General features: G+C 51.5%; 1 protein-coding gene across 6 annotated transcripts in view; it reads left to right on the top strand.

Moving 5' to 3' along the window:
• Positions 1 to 16873, top strand: part of Dido1 (death inducer-obliterator 1) — a 56086-nt gene extending 39213 nt beyond the window's left edge. For all 6 annotated transcript variants that reach the window (XM_042699517.1, XM_042699520.1, XM_042699518.1 and 3 more), the window contains 8 exons: positions 393 to 509; positions 602 to 706; positions 1079 to 1214; positions 1772 to 2300; positions 2550 to 2703; positions 3159 to 3248; positions 4063 to 4258; positions 12360 to 16873. In XM_042699517.1, coding sequence (XP_042555451.1) covers positions 393 to 509; positions 602 to 706; positions 1079 to 1214; positions 1772 to 2300; positions 2550 to 2703; positions 3159 to 3248; positions 4063 to 4258; positions 12360 to 15511 — 4479 coding nt within the window. In that variant the 3' untranslated portion in view covers positions 15512 to 16873. The remainder of the gene's footprint in view (positions 1 to 392; positions 510 to 601; positions 707 to 1078; positions 1215 to 1771; positions 2301 to 2549; positions 2704 to 3158; positions 3249 to 4062; positions 4259 to 12359) is intronic.

The following is a 16873-nucleotide window of genomic DNA, read 5'->3' as shown; positions in this document are numbered from 1 at the left end:
CTGTGGCCTGGACTGACTTCTGGAGTTTTCTCCTTCACCTCTCAGCCCCTTACCTGTGTTTTAGTATCTGGACCAAGTAACGTAGCCATGGTCAGCCAATGCCTAGTAGGAGTGATCACTCCCTGCCTTTAACCTAACTTTACCTTTTGTGTTCCAAATTGTGTACATAGTCTTTTCCTGAGGAGGGAGGTGCTGGGTTTTCAACATAGTGCTGCAACATGGTTCTGAAGCTCAGACCTTGTGCTTCCTTGAACTGAGGCCTCTAGCAGTAGAGTGCTTAGGCTCTGTTTATGTGACCACTGCCCTCTGAGTCGGATTTCTTGTGTTGCTTTATGCCTTCATACTGCTCCATATAAATACCCAGACGTTGAGTGAGAGGTGTTTGTTTACAGGGACTTTTCCATCGAGTTCTGCGAGAGGAGATTTCCTTGGCAAAACTGGTGAGGATGAAGCCAGAAGAGCTTGTGTCTAAAGAGCTTTCCGTGTGGAAAGAGAGGCCGGCAAAACCTGTGAGTGCTAATGGAGTACTGCCTGAGGCTTGGCTCTATCTTCCCCTGGAATTCAGGGCTGACCACCTTTGCTTCTGCCTTTTTCATTGTAGGTGGCCGAGTCCAGGGCTAAGTTGCATCCTGAAAGCAAGAAGACCACTGTTAAGTCAGAAACCATTCCTGACATGGAAGATTCCCCACCAGTGTCAGATTCAGAAGTGAGCATTCAGGGCTGACAAAACTCATTCCAAATGCTTCCAGATGTCTTGTTTTGTTTGATGAACAAGGAACTGAACTTAAACACCTATGAATATAAAATCACAGGATTTTCTTAAGTACCTGTGTTCAGTATGCTCTTCTTGGGGGTGGTTCTTAGTATTTTTGAGACTAGGCCCTCCCAGTACAGGCTTGCTTTACACTTTTAGTCCTGTCTCCAGGGAACAAAATGCTACATTATGGGTATGCATGGTCATCGTTAGTGGGCCCTGTTTCCTCGTGGTCCTTAGTTATACAAGACTTTGATGGTAATTTGTAGAAAGATTTGGAAAAGAAATGGCCTGCTCATGTTGGTCTGTTGCCTTTGTGTCTAGGAGCAGCAGGAGTCAGTACGAGCTGCTCCCGAGAAGAGTGCAGCCCCTCTCCTCGACGTCTGCAGCAGCATGTTGAAGGACACGACAAGTCAGCATCGGGCCCATCTTTTTGATCTAAACTGTAAGATTTGTACAGGTAAGCATAATCTGGAGACAAGATCTAGTTGAAATTCACTTCCCCTTCTAAGGCTGGAGGTGCGGCTCAATGGAAGAGCACCTGCCTAGCAAGCACAAGGCCCTGAGTACAAACCTTACACTGCCAAAAAACAAAACATTTACCCACTATCCTCTTAAGAGTGATTGTATTCCACCCAAGTTTAGGCAAACAAAAAAGATGAAAGTGTTTTTCTGATGTTTACAGAGTTGCTTTTGTTGGTGTTTTTGTGTGCTGGTCCTGGGGCTTGAAACTCAGGGCTTGGGCCCTGTCCCTGAGTGTTTTTTGCTCAAGGTTGGCACTCTGCCACTTGAACCACAACTTCAACTGTGCCTTTTGGTGGTTAATTGGAGATGTCAGGCTTTTTCCTGCATAGGCTAGCTTCAGATAGACTAGATCTTCAGATCTCTCCTCAGTAGCTGTGGTTATAGGCATGAGCCGCCAGCACCTGGCTGCTTTTGGTACTTGGACAGACATCATCACCTACTCACAAGAAGCACTGAGTGATTTCTCATTCAGTTTTCTTATCAATTCTCTAGGTCAGGTTCCATCATCAGAAGATGAACCAGCTCCTAAAAAACAAAAACTGTCCACTTCTGTGAAGAAAGACGACTTGAAGTCCAAGTATGACAGCTCTCCCTCTGATCCAGTTCCTGGTTTGGCTGATGAAAGGGTCACAGAAACTTTGCCTGAAAATGCTTCTGAGCCAGACCTGGGAAGTGCTTCTCATCCACTCCTGGAGAGAAAATACTTCCCTGGACCCTCAGGAGAGAGTCATCCTGAGCCTTCCCCACTGGAAGGCCTCCCTCCGTCTGCAGCCTCCTGCGGGGCTGGAGTGGTCACTACCGTTACCGTGTCCGGCCGAGACCCCAGGACTGCTCTGAGTGGATTGTGCACAGTCACCACCTCCACTGTAGCCCACCTAGACAGCACCCACACAGCAGAAGCCAAATCTGACATGCTCAAGCCTGCTCTGACCCCTGTAATGGTGCCGAAGTCCATACTGGCTAAGCCGTCCCCATCCTCTGACCCAAGATACCCGTCGGTTTCATCATCACCAAATCTCAGGTATGTTCTTAAGGTGGAGTCTGAATGAACAAAGAATATTTGTGTTTGTTTTGCGTTGATGAGAAGAAGCTAACTTTCTTTGGTCAGATTTGATTTGTCGATTTGATCATTGTGATTAAAATAGTTAATTGGCAAAAGTAAGCTATCAAACTTGATCATTTCTACTTCTGAATGTAAAGTCTCTATACTTTGGAATTCCTGTTTTACAAAAAGATTTACCTATTTTTAAAATGCTTTTTTGTCTTACAGCGTCTCCGAGTCGCGGTCACCCCCAGAAGGAGACACGACTCTCTTCTTGTCTCGCCTTGGCACTATTTGGAAAGGATTTATTAACATGCAGAGTGTAGCAAAATTCGTCACTAAAGCGTATCCTGTCTCTGGGTGTTTTGATTACCTCAGTGAGGTTAGAACCAACCAAGACAGTGTGTGAATGTGTGGGTGTACCTTGTGGGAGTTACACATGTGACGCCCAGACCTTTGGCACCCTGTAGGGTAAAGCAGAAATGACTGGGGTGAAGCTGTGTGGATGGGGTAGAAGCATGGATGAGAAGTCATGCATCACAGTTACACGTTTAGTCAGGGCTTTCCCATGCCAGGTCTTGCATTTCAAAACTAAGGCAAGGACAAAACCTTTGCAAGGACGTTGAGCCAACTGTGTGCTCTTAGGAAAGGACATGGGCAGTATCTTCTGATTGTAATCCTGGTCAGCAGACGGTGGTCACCACACCACCCTTGGGTTAGGAACTCAGTCCTAGGTGGCAGTCCTGAATTTTGGGTGTTGGGTACCTTGAGGCTCCTGTGTTGACTTGTTTCTGAACACTGCAGTTCCCTCGTTACTGACTCTAAGCTCTTGTTTAGGACTTGCCCGACACGATCCACGTTGGTGGGAGGATTGCTCCGAAGACAGTTTGGGATTATGTTGGCAAGCTCAAGTCTTCCGTGTCTAAGGTATCTGCTCATAGTATGATCACAGCAGCAGTGGGAGATGCTGTTTGTAATCACATCTTTTTAACCTTTCCTTGTAACGGGTTAATATTTGCAATAGCAGCCGGAAACTTACTAGATAATTAAAATACAGAAATTTTAAGTAGATGTGAAGGTATGTTTGAGTAATACACGAGCAGGAATTTGCTTCCGACGTATTGTAATTGTATACAGTTAAAATTCAGTGTACACAGGCTTTGCTTCTTTCTCATGACTGAAGGTTCTAGAAGGTGGGGCAAGAGGGGTTTAGGAGCCTCAGACACTGGGCCTGGGCCTGAGAGCTGGCTCTGACTTCCACAGAACCCCTGAAGCTCAGCTGTAGCTGATATGTGCAGTATCCTTTGGTGGGGCTGGGCTCCTGTTTTCCTTATGGTCACAAAAGGAGTTAGACCCTGTTGTTGAGGTTGGCTCTCCTGTGTGGACACACCCAGACTTCCCTGCAGGCCCCACAGCCTGTCGTCATGGGCTCCATCATCACACATGTAAAAACTTGCTCTGTTTCAGACACTGCTCAGCTGATGCCACACAAGAATCACTCCCTGACAGCCCTGTGAGGGGGAGGCTGAGCGAGGTTCAGGCTGAGACCAAGGTTTCAGGCCCAGCACTCTGGAGCTGAGCCTGTATCATCTTTACACCTGCTTAGTAGAACTATGGAAGTCAGAATTTGCTCAGACCCATTCCGGGTCCTGCCTCTGAGGTTCAGGCTTGGGCTGTAGGGGTGCTGGTTTTAGAGCAGCCACAGGTGAAGGCTTCGCCCTGTGCTCTGCTTGCCTTGCAGGAGCTCTGTCTGATCCGCTTTCACCCTGCAACAGAGGAGGAGGAGGTCGCCTACATTTCTCTCTACTCCTACTTTAGCAGCCGTGGCCGCTTTGGGGTTGTAGCTAATAACAGCAGGCATGTGAAGGACCTCTACTTGATTCCACTGAGTGCTAAAGACCCCGTGCCATCTAAACTCTTGCCCTTTGAGGGACCAGGTAAGCGCCCATTTCTGGGGATCATTAGGCACATTGGGTTCCTACGTCTCTCTCCCCTGGCAGGGAGTGCTACCCAGTGGTCACCAGGTAGATCTGTCTGCCCCACATGCTTCTTCCTAGAAGCCTGTTCTCTGAAGCATAGGGGAGTGGCCCTGCAATTCTGTCTAGTAGTATAAAAAGTACCCCAGATGTGGTACAAGGAAAAGGCCTGATGCTTCCAGCCAGCCCGTTCACAGCCTCAGATGAGTGGACCATGCCGAATGCCCAGGACTCGAGGACCGTCCTCGAGAAGAGGAAGGCTTCTGGCAGGAGGCTCAGCTTGGAGTAAGTCGGTGTCTGTGAGTGGCCTCCTCCTTTCTGAGGGTGTCTCTCCCACAGGCTGGATTCCCAGGGGCAGGAGAAACAGTAACAAAAGCGTTTCTCAGGATGATTACTTATAAGTCCACTGCTCAAGGTTTTCTTTTTTTTTCTTTTTTTTCTTTTTTTTTTGTGGGTCCTGGGCTTGAACTCAGGGCCTGAGCACTGTCCCTGAACTTTGTTGCTCAAGATTAGCACTCTACTACTTAAGCCCATGACCCCACTTTTTGGTGTTTAATTGGAAATATAAGTCTCATGACTCCCCTGCCTAGGCTGGCTTCAAACCGCGATCCTCAGATCTCAGGCTCCTTCCTGAGTAGTAGGATTACAGGTGTGAGCCACCAGCACCCAGCCCACTGCCCGAGTTTTAATATGTTCCTTTCACCTTTGGCAAACCGTTTTTGTGTTTTGTCATTCCTTAGAAGTACTATTTAAAGGATTATTTACAAAATAACCTAACAAGTACTCCCAATTCGTCCTTGGTTGAGTTGATTCTCAAGGAGACTTGGTCCAAGGGTTCCAGTTCTTTCTTAGACCCTTTGAAAAGTTGACATAGCTTCAGTTAAGGAATTGGCACTGGATACCTGAACTGAGTGTCTTCTTGACTGTACTGTCACCAGAGGGCTGACCTAGTTTTTGTCTGGCACATACTGAATGTGCTTTGGAGGGCTGCTCCAGGTGCTACCCAGACCCGTACCACCATACCCTTGGTCCATCGCTAGCCTGGGCAGGTTCACCTAAGGTAAATGGAATCCAAGGGCCCAAGTCCATCATCCCAAGCGCGACCTCTGCCCACTTGGAACCTGTTCTTGGCACTTGGCATTGCTCAGCCTTTTGGAATTGTGTGCTCATAAAAGTATTAGTTGGTGTCAGTAATTCCAAGGTTAAATATTAATTGGCACGATGCATTGTTATTTTAATGCCAAGCACATTTCAAAAGCCAAGTGCTGTAGAAGGTCTTATCAAGTCCTATTTGGGGTAAAGAAATGCCACCTGTGGTGTGGCAGAAGGTGCCCGGGAGGTACTTGGTGACAGCTGTGTGAAGAGCACTGGCCGGAGTGCTCAGGACCCAGGGGAGGAGGTGTGCTGCTCTCCTGGAGGCGAAGATCCGCAAGCTGACCCTCAGCACCTGTGAAGAGTGGCGGGTCACAAGTGTGTAAGCTTGTGGGAAGTGGTCAGTACACCTGGGCTTCTGTGGTAGGGGAATGTGACACCATAAGCACCATCCAATCTTGGGTTCACAAAGAGCCTTTCCATTAGAGAGGCGGGTCCCAAGTCTTACTAAACAATTAAAGCAGTTCCATCCTCTCCCTGTCCCTGCCCTATCTCCAGTCCAGCATTGCCAGTTGAGGGGAGTCAGGTAACAAGCACGCTGAGAGTGCGAGTAGGCCTGGGGGACGTGACGGGACCCTCTGTGGTCCCTGTGAGGGGGTGTGGGAGGTGTAGAAGGACCCCTGTGGTCTGTCCCTGCCAAGCGTGGGAATGGGTGGCGGCAGCAATAGCTGGGAGAACGGGAAGGGTCGAGGGAGCAGAGCCTCCATGTGAGCCACGTGGCCCGTCACACACAGTGTGACGAGAAAGCTCCACAGGAGCCCGTGGCCAGCATTCACAGTTACAGCAGGGACAGGACAGGGCCACGCCTTGCTTCTAGACAGCACAGCAGGGTGGGAGCTGGGGAGGAGCTCACCTTTGCCCCCCAAGTATAATGGGTGCTGGCCACAGTTCCTGCTCGGTGTCCAGCCAAGCGGACAACACTGCTTACCACAGCATGCACGGAGGCCCTCACACGCCTCGACGGGGACACTGAAAAGACAGGCGGATCCAGCACGAGAACGAATACGCTTTGCTCAGGTGGGAAGGAGAGCTGTAGGAGAGTAGCTAATGAAGTACTGCCCGTCGACTTTCGTAAGGACTTCATTCTCTGTTTTCATCTGCCTGCTCCACTGGCTAGAGTGATTGGGCGTGACGTTTGCACACGGGGGCACAGCAGCCTAGGCCCAGACCAGGCTGGGGGCCGCACCTGCCTCACACACTGATAGGTTGGCTTGGCATTTCCCAGGTACAGGTGTACGTGTGTGTCCCGTTCTGTAGTGCGTGCGTGCGTGCGTGCGTGTGGGTGTGTAAGACAATCTTGCAACCTGTCTGCACAGAGCCCCGTCCTCACAGCCCAGCCTAAGGACCTGCTTCACAGCATGCTAGGGTTCCTGCACTGCCCCAATCTACACATCTAAGAAGTGGTGCGATTGGCACCTGCCTGGACCCCTGGACCCTAAAGCCCTTCTCTTAGTGCTAAGGCTCCAACTCTTCACTCAGCCTGAACACAAAGCTGTGTAAAACCCTATGGAAACACTCCAGCCTTGAGCCACTAGTCGAGGCAAGGACCAGCAGGAACAGAAGAGCTTCGCGCGTGAGCGCCGGGCTGCCCTGCACAGTCACAGGGGCCCCCTCCCAGGCCGGGATGCTCACACCTGGGAAGCAGACCAAGGCGGGGGTGGGGGACACTGGCGCCATCTCATGGAACCTCAGGTGGCCTGCTCCTTACTCCAGTCGTGCCGTAGTGAACAGAGCCACGGGAACTGCTCCCGCGGACTCCTCAGCACGCACGTGGAGCGCTCATCACCTTAGCACACATCCAGAGCTGCTGGTGTCGCTAGAAAACTCTTGTCCTTACAGAAGTGGGGTGTTCTTGTTCTGCCAGTGGCGTTTTTAGTGATCCAGAATCCTTATGTAAATGGAGAGTGAGAAAAGCCTAGATTCTTCTAGCCAAGCAGTCCACCTCTCCTCAGACCCTAACTTAACTGGACTTGAGTCACCATCAGTGCCTGAGGAGTGCCCCCAGGGCGCCTGGGACCTTGGTCAGAACGAGACCAATCAAGGGGACATTCACCTCCTCTGTGTCATGGCCCCAGAAGCTTAGATGCCACACAGCAGCAGCCAGGCTGGGGCCAGCATGGGGCGCTTGACCCTGCAGACGCCTAGCGTGGCTCAGGTCCCCTCTGAACACAGGGAGTCTCCCCAGACCGCCCTCCTCGAGCCCCTCCCTGACCCCATGCAGCCAACATTCCGAGAGGACTGTCAGGCTTAACTGCTCTCTTAGTTGGAAGGTTCTGTGCCTTGAATACTGGCAGGTAAGCAGCTCTTCAGTTTTCATGTGTGTATACATCAGCTTTGCACAGAAACTGTAATCAAAGTCAAATATAGCACTGAATGGAATGTAAATACTTTCACATTCTAAATCAATAAAAATATGTCATGGAAACTGGTCACTGTTTGTCTGACTTGGAGAACTACATGGTAGCTTTTGACCACTGCGCTTCTTGTAAGCCATCATGACCGGCCTGAGCTGCAGGTGGCAGCTCCTAGGGACCCTCCACACCCTGCACATCAGAGTGTGGGCTGGCACTCAGACACCTGGGAGAAGACACACAAAGCCCCCTCCCTGTTCCTGAAACATGCACTGTGCCCAGTAGCTCTGTGCGGGTCATAGGGACTCAGAACTGAAGAAGGAGGGATCTGTGAGTGCGTGAGTGTGTGTGGGGGTTGGGACGTGTAGTATCTCCCTCTTCATTTGCCAAATCTCTATCCCAGTCATGCTTGAGAACTGTTGCCTACTAACGCCACACAGTTTCTGTTCCAGCAGGTACAATTTTGTTTTGGCAGATTCAGACCACAAGAGGGTTCGCCAGGTAGATTTGGGACGTGGGGGCCTCATTTCTGATAGCTGTAGAGTCAGGAGTTAGATTCAGATGGTCTCTTTAACAGAGGAAAGTGCCATCTTCAACACAGCAGCCTTGATAACGTGCGTGAAGTCACTAGTGAGCACTTCTCGAGCCGCCTCTCCAAACTCCCTATTGGCTGACACCTGGACACCAGTCCCCATGTTGGTCATGTCCTGGGAGGTTGGCACATGTGTTTTTCAGTGTGCCTCTTGGTCCTTGGATTCTCGGTCCCTGTGTATGTAGTCTAATACCACTGAGACTGAGGCTGGATCTTTGCACCATGAGAATTTTAAGGAGGGCAGGCAGACAGGAGCTTCAAGGGCTTGTTTTCGTACATGGGATATCACTCCAAGGGAAAAGGAAAGCATGTCAGCGCCCCCATCCTTCGTGCTTCTGTTAGAGTGTGCCACCACCTGCTGGAAGCCACTGCCTGGAGAGGGAGGAGCAGTGAGCCCACTGGGCCCAGCACTGGCTCCCAGCCACCCTGGAAGTCTGCACAGCAGCCCTCACGCTGCCTAAATTGGTAGGGTCAACCTGGAAACTGGAACCTGTAGAACCAGACCTCTGGTGCTGTAGAGCACGGCTGGGACCTTTTAGCCTCACTTCACGTTTTCCTCCCAGTCACCTCACACAGCAAGTTTAGAATGACACTGTCCTTCAGTGAGAGTCCTCAGGCCCAGGGTAGATAACAATAGAAGATGCTTTCAAGGTACTAGCTACAATCTTAGATAGTAATATACCTGTGGCAGCATCAGCACATAAATTTGCTGTGAGGGAATATGCATTCCGGGGTGGCCATCTTGAGTTTAGCCACTTGGAGAGGATGTGTGGGGCCCGTCTGTGAAGCTGAGCCCCTATTGCGTGCACATGGGACAGGAGTTAGCAGAGGTGCTTAAAAACTACTGCTGGTCAGATGTCAGTCTTCAGGCGGCCTGCGGTGCTTAAAGCCAGTGTGAATATAAGTGATGGGAGCCTTGGGAGGGCTTCGACAGGTCATCTGTAGGGTCTTGCCTAGCTGGGATATGCTCGTTCATTCTTAGGCCGAGCACTGCACAAGGGGAGGGCTGGGACACCATTACTGAAATGTTAACATGCCTGATTTTTTTTTTTTTCTTTTTTGGCCAGTCCTGGAACTTGAACTTAGGGCCTACGCTCTACCACTTGGGCCACAGTGACACTTCCAACTTTTTTCTGAATAGTTCATTGAAAATAAAGAGTCTCACAGACTTTCCTTCCTGGGCTGGCTTCTAGCCATATCCTCAGATCTCAGCCTCCTGAGTAGCTAGGGATTTAGCAGTGGTGTGCACAAGCTCCAGCTCCAACCTGTGGGTCTCCTGGATTCAGGTGGCAGAGCCCCTTTCCAGGACAAGTGGTTGACACTGAGCTGCCCCCCTGCTTCCCCACACCAAGGCACCCGGCCCTAGTCATCGCGCTGCTCTAACTAACCACAGCCAGCCAGGCCCGTGCGTCCTTCTCTGGGTGTCAGATCTGAACAAGAGCCTCACTTGCAGAGCTGCTCTGTAGACTTCGGCTTGTTCAACAATTCCCTGTTCAAACCTGCTCTGTCGGCTCTGGGACTAGTTTCAGCAGACACCTATCTAGAAAGGCCGGGAAAGCTGGTTTAACAGTTGATCATACATAGCACTGGGCTTTGAGTAAACCATAAAGCACTTAGTAAATAGCTACCACAGTGAAAATATTGCTGCCTTTAATTTTAAAATGCCCCTAATTCGTGCCACATGGGCCTACAGATTTGTTCGGGGGGAATTCAGATGCATTCAGGGAGCCAGCCTAGCCTGGCTTTGCCGTTCTTGCCCCTCTGCTGGCTCTTGTACCCATGCCTTTGTCAGTGGGGGTTGGGGTCCATCACAGTTACAGCTCAGTCTCAGCTCTTGGAACCGCCACCCCTCCGGGCAGTAGACCTCGGGATGCCTCGGAGCAGCAGCTGTGCACAGAGGCTGGGTTGCCAGCTCACAGTGGTCGGCCTGGCCTCCCCTGAATCGTGGGAGGGGGTGACCCCTCGTGCTCCACTTGCCAATAGCTAGGTTCCTACCAGGAGGCAAAGATGACACATACTTAGAACTACATAACAGTGGCTAAAACAACTACATGTAATTTATGTTAATCTTTAAAATCACTAAGAATAAGAAAATCATGTGGATAAAGTACTTTTGAAGTGTCACAATAATGTTAAATTACCTGTAAATTACATGCATGATTTAATTTTAGTCTGTCGGTGATACTGAAACACTGTCCTTGGTCATGTTCTTCTAAGTTACTATTTTATTACCCTGACTTTTCTCCTTGGCGTCCTCGCTTTATTTGAGTAGTAGCTGTGGCACCGGTACTGAAATAAATGTTCATTAACACTCTTGATCTTGGAATAACCCTTTTTTTTTTTTTTTTTTTTTAATTTTTGCTGGTCCTGAGACTTAAAGAGCTTGGGCTCTGTCCATGAGCCACCTTGTGCTCAAGGCTAGGGCTGTGCCACTTGAGCCACAGTGACTCTTTGGCTTTTTCTGAGTAGTTTATTGGAGCTAAGAGTCTTACAGACTTGCCTTCTGGACTGGCAGCACCTGACTTTAGAATAACCTTTTTTTAAGCCGGGCACCGGTGGCTCCCGCCTGTAATCCTAGCTACTCAGGAGGCTGAGATCTGAGGATCGCGGTTCAAAGCCAGCCTGGGCAGGAGAGACCGTGAGACTCCTATCTCCAGTAAACCACTAGAAAACGGGAAGTGGTGCTGTAGCTCAAGTGGTAGAGCGCTCGCCTTGAGCTGAAGAGCTGAGGGACAGAGCCCAGGCCCAGAGTTCAAGCCCCACAACCGCCAAAAAAAAAAAAGAATAACCTTTTTTAAAGAAATAATTATCTTTAAAAGCAGTGTGTACTAAAACTTTCCTTCCTATGGTGGGCTTTTTACCTCCACGGTATTGAATGCCTTGTTCTTAGGAAGTCTTGAGTATTAGACAGACAGATATTATTTACATAGTTATTAGTTAGATATTAGGAGTTGGGGTTGGGAGGGGGGTTGTTTAGTTTTATATTGTGGGGCTTGAACGTAGGCCTGGGTGTAGTCGCTGGGCTCTTTTGCTCAAGTCTAGCACTCTACCACTTGGAGCCATAGTGCCACTTCTGGTGGTTCATTAGAGATAAGAGTCTCACAGACTTTCCTCCATAGGTTGGCTTTGAACCACAATCCTCAGATCTCAGCCTCTTGAATAGTTAGGGTTACAGGTGTGAACTACAAGTGCGCTTTTTGGATTTTTGTTTTTTGGCTTTTTCCCTTTTTTTTTTTAGGTCCAAGACCAAGACTTGAACTTGGTACCTGTCACTTTTGCTCTACCAACTGAGCCATGTCTCCAGCCCCGTGTTGTTGTGAGACTTAGTCTTACTATATGTACTTCAAACTTGAGTGGGTTAGTCCCTAATCAAAACAATTGCCGTTCATATGTTTAGCCTAACTTACGTGTGGCAAGTCATAAATCTGAAAAGGGCTATGCCCTTCCTGACGTGTAGCAAGGCGCAGGAGAAAGCCTCGCCAAAGGCCTGGGGTGTGGCTGGATCAAGCAGCCTTTGCCCAGCAAGCATGAGGTCCTGAGTTCAAACCTCCATACCACCCCTCTCCCCACAAAAGCACAGCTGAGATGCTGTCCACAATGTTCGTACACAGGTGCTTTCCCCACAGCCCATGTAAGCTGTCGATACATAGCTTTTCCCTACCCTCTCCCTGCGCACTGCTGCCTTAGCGTTAGACATAGCTTAAAAACATGATGGTGGGATTCATTTTCTTAAGACTTGAGCCCTTGGTTAATTTTTAGACAGCTGCTACTAGGACCAGTTAGACACTGATACATTCAGGACTTGGGACCACCTGGTCTTTTGCAAAAGAAAAAAAAAAAAAAACAAAACAAAAATCCTTTCTCACAGAGGTCTCCCTTCACTTATTAAACATTGCTCCTGAAAAGACCATCATCCAGATGAAAACGGGATTTAGAGTCTAAAATCTACAATTATTTTGTTTTCCAGGCCTTGAGTCACCACGTCCAAATATAATCCTCGGGTTGGTGATCTGTCAGAAAGTAAAACGCTCTTCCAATGCCGGAGAGGGAGATGAGAAACGGGCCCGGCTTCCGCAAGAAGAAGCGGATGTTCCAGTCTATCCCAAAGCAACGTCAGCCCTGCAGTCTGAGAAGCAGCCTAGCAGGTGCCCGCTGTACCCTGCGGACATGGCTGTCAGCACCACGCCCCCCGGCTCTCCTCCACCTCCACCCCCTCTCCCCGAACCTCCCGGGACGAAAATACTGCCGTCCCTTAAGCCAGGGCCCACCGGCACGGCCACAGCGCCTGCCACGTCAGCCGCCAAGACCGCTTCACCCCTGGAGCACATCCTGCAGACTCTGTTTGGGAAGAAAAAATCATTTGAGCCCCCTACTAAAGAGTCTGCAGGACCTCTTCTGGCTCCCCATCCCGATTCCAAAGCCCAGGGCGACGACAGTGGCCCTGCAGCGGCTCCTTTGCTAGACCCAATCGTCCAGCAGTTTGGTCAGTTCTCAAAAGACAAGGCTTTAGAGGAGGAGGAAGACGACCGCCCCTATGACCCCGAAGAAGAGTATGATCCTGAAAAGGCCTTTGAGGCCCCTCCTGCCGAGCGAGGAAAGCTCGGTGATGTGGAGATGGCTCCTGAGACAGCCGAGAGGGAGGAGGTGGCCTATGACCCCGAGGATGAGACCATCCTAGAAGAAGCCAAGGTGACCGTGGATGACCTACCCAACAGGATGTGCACAGACATGAGCAGCAGCTCCTCCGAGAGGCCTGTGGCGTACATGGCCGGTGTCTCCACGCCCTCTCTGGTTGAGCAACAGAAAATGCTAGAAGAACTGAATAAGCAGATTGAAGAGCAGAAGCGGCAGCTGGAGGAGCAGGAGGAAGCTCTGCGGCAGCAGCGGGCGGCCGTCGGGGTCTCCATGGCACACTTCTCTGTATCGGACGCCCTGATGTCGCCACCCCCCAAGTCGTCGTTGGCCAAGGCAGAGCCATTCGCGCAGGAGCCGCAGGCCTCAGACCTCAGTCAGGGAGCACTGGCAAGCCACGGCCCGGACGCCAGGCAGAACAGAGACCCACGGCAAGCCAGGCGGCTGGCGGCCGAGAGCATCGATAGTGAGCCACCCCCCAGGGTCCAAGTGGGCAGCGCGCTGGGCCTACAGAGCCCCCTGCCTGGGCGGGAGACGCCTGCTGGGGTCACAGCCGGCCAGGGGCCCACGCTAGGCCAGGAAGCAAGGGAGCCGGGGATTGCCCCCTGGGCTCCGGCCGAAAAGGCTATGCCCATGCCTGAGCAAGAAAGCCAGCGGTGTGAACACCCTGGAAACCCCGTGCCGCTGCCCTTGGAGAACATCCACCCCCCAGGTACAGGGGAGAACGCAGCCAGGCCTGCCCGAAGAGTGCTGCTGCCCACCCCCCCGGGCCCCGCCTTCCAGCCCGGCTTCCCCCTGCAGAACGACGCGCAAAGCTTCGGCGCTCCCGGGGCTCGGGAGCCTTTCTCCAGTCCAGTGTTTGCACCTCAGGAAAAGCCTCTGGTCCCATCCCAGTATGAGGACCTAAGGAACATTCCGGCTGCCGGGAAGAGCGACAGCCTGGCCGTGGACACAGAGGGTGGCAGGGAGCCACATCCCAGGCCTTTGGAGGGCACGGCTCCTTTCCTCTCTCCGGGGCAAAGGGGAGGGCCCCCTCCCCCCCAGTTTCCCGGCCAGCGCGAACTCACACCTCGCACTTTTGGGGTGCCAGGACTCCATGGCCCCAACTTCCCAGGTCCAAGGGGAGCTGTCCCTCCATTTCCAGAAGAGAGTATGGTTCCTAACAGTGAGGGGCCGAGAGGCCCTCCGCCTGTCAGGTTTGGGGCCCAGAAGGGGCCCATTCCGTCCTTATTCTCGGGGCAGCGCGGGCCTCCGCCTTTCGGGGACGGCAGGGGCCCCTCGGCCTCTTACCTTGGGCCCAGAGGCGGCGCCCCCGGCCAGTTCGAAGAACACAAGGATCTTCATGCAGACCAGCGGGAATCGCAGGACGCCCCGTTGGGCGAGATGCCCGGACCCTCCGCCCCGTGTGATGGACCGGAGCAGGCTCCATTCATGGGGAGCAGGGGCCCCGCGCCTTTCCAGTTCGGAGGCCAGAGGCGGCCTCTTCTGACTCAGATGAAAGGATCTCGTGGAGGTCCCCCACCCTCTCAGTTTGGAGGCCAGAGGGGCCCGCCCCCAGGTCATTTTGTGGGTCCTCGGGGGCCCCATCCCGGTCAGTTTGAAGGGCCCCGAGGCCAAGCACCCGGCTTCATGCCTGGCCCCCGTGGTGTTCAGCCGCAACAATTTGAGGAACAGAGGGTGAACTCACCCCCCAGATTTGCAGGGCAGAGGCCCACGGCACCCCTGCCGTTTGGGGGGCCGAGGGGCTCTGCACCCTTCTCCGAAAAGAGCGAGCAGACAGCTCGATTTCACTTTCAAGGCTCGTCCTCCCAAGTGGGCAAGCCTCCGCCCAGGCCCCTGCTGGAGCTCCCCAGCCACCCTGCACAGCACCGGAAGGACAGGTGGGATGACGCAGGCCCAGCCCTGCCCTCGGGCGCAGCACCCGGACAAGGCCCGGAGGCCGATGGGCAGTGGGCAGTGTCGGATTTCCGAGAAGGCAAAGGCCACGAGTATAGGAACCCGGCCTTTGAAGGGAGGCAGCGGGAGCGGTTTGAAGCTGGCCCCAAAGAAAAGCCACTGGACGAGCTTGAAGGGCCAGACAGCAGGCAAGGCCGGGGGTTTGAAGACACTCGGAGGCGAGATCGGGAGCGTGGCAGGAACTGGAGTCGGGAGAGAGACTGGGAGAGAAGCCGGGAGTGGGAGCGACACCGGGAGAAAGACTGCGGCCGGGACTGGGACCGGGGCCGGGAGAGGAACGCCAGCAGGGACCGGGGCCGGGAGAGGAGCAGGAATCGTGACCGGGACAGGCGGCGGGACCGAGACAGGTCCCGCAGCAGAGAGCGTGACCGCGACCGGGAGAGGGCTCGGGACAGGGAGCGGGAGTCACGGGAGCGCGGCCGCGAGGCCAAGGACAGCAAGGAGCACGGCCGGGGCCGGGAGGGCGGCCGCGACCCGAAGCCCGAGGCGGCCAGGACCCCCGAGGGGGGCGCTGCCGCCTCGCAGGCCTAGAGGCCTGTGGGGCCCTGCCAGACGCGCGTGCGGGCCCGAGGGGTGTCCTCCGGGACAAAGGCTCACCTGTGAAGGATCCTCTTAAAATGCCAAGTTCATAAAATGTGTTGAGCAAAGAGTTTTTGAAACAGCTATGAACTTAAATGCAGGATAGAATCTTCTGGACTTTTTAAGAATTACTGTAATGTGGTGTGTAATGGTTTCTTAAACTTTTCCCATCTCTTCAACTCTTTTCTTTTTAAAAACCCAAAACCTCAGTGTTTCCATTTAAGATTAGAGAAATGGGAAAATGCCTATAAAAGCATATTGCTTTTTCATCTTATAAAGTTATCTTTTCCAATAACTTGACTGGTGTAGATATTAAGGGAATTTCAGTAGACTTCTAGAGCCGTAGCTTTTCTGGCGTCTTGTCTGCTTCGTGTTCCCGAAGCTGCTGTGGAAGGCTGGCCCGCGGCCCGGCGGGGGCTGTGGCTCCCCTTGCAGTCTTGGTAGCTTACCTGGAATGTATTGTCTTAGAAATTTTTTCCAAAACCGATTTAAAGCAACATCAGACCTAGTAGAAATTGTTGCATTTTAATAACAGGTTACTGAAAAATGTTCAGTTTGTCAGCCTAATGAAAAAGTAAAGCAATTAAGAATATTTTAAGAGGGTGGGTGGGTGTCTCCCTTGGATGTGTACAATCAGGAATGAGTTGTGAAATTCTGCCCTCCAAGCAGCTCCCCAGGTCCTGGGCTGGGTGCCGGAGCCGGCTGCCGTGTGCAAGGCGATCATTTGAAGGTTTGTCACTGGAACGGAGCAATATTTGTACAAAGACTGAAGGAGAAGGTGGTGGTATTTCAAGGATAGGCGAGGCCAAGGGTGTTCCCGTGGGAAGTGTGAATAGAGAAAGCCTTGCTAACTTATTTGCCTGTACAAATACACTTTGATAATTCTTTTTATATTTTCATAAACTTTCTTTTGCAGATACAAAATTAGAAAATTTCATTTGTTCTTTGAGGTCTTTTATTCCATTGTACATCACTACAGATTTTTCACTTTATAGCACAAATTTTCAGTTGAGAAAACATTGGCAGCGCTTTGGACTATCTGGTGATACACGCCAAGTGTCAGAAGCTAAATAACACTGAAGTGAGTGAAAGTTGCAACATCTAATATGATGCACAGATTTTTTTACGTATAAAGCAAATTTTTCTAATTTAAATACCCAAGTGTAAAAATCAAGTGTGTTTCTTTAGGTTTACTTGATAGAAATTTCTGTACATTGTATTTTGTATTGCAGAGTGTTATATCACTGTACATTACAACACAGGACTTCGTAGGTTTTGTTACTTGAAGTAGAATAAATATCCACAGAGTTCTTG

The sequence above is a fragment of the Dipodomys spectabilis genome, unplaced genomic scaffold, assembly GCF_019054845.1.
Source record: "Dipodomys spectabilis isolate Male_0828 unplaced genomic scaffold, ASM1905484v1 ptg000257l, whole genome shotgun sequence".
In the NCBI taxonomy this organism is placed as follows: Eukaryota; Metazoa; Chordata; class Mammalia; order Rodentia; family Heteromyidae; genus Dipodomys; species Dipodomys spectabilis.
This window is presented reverse-complemented; position numbering and strand designations above follow the sequence as displayed.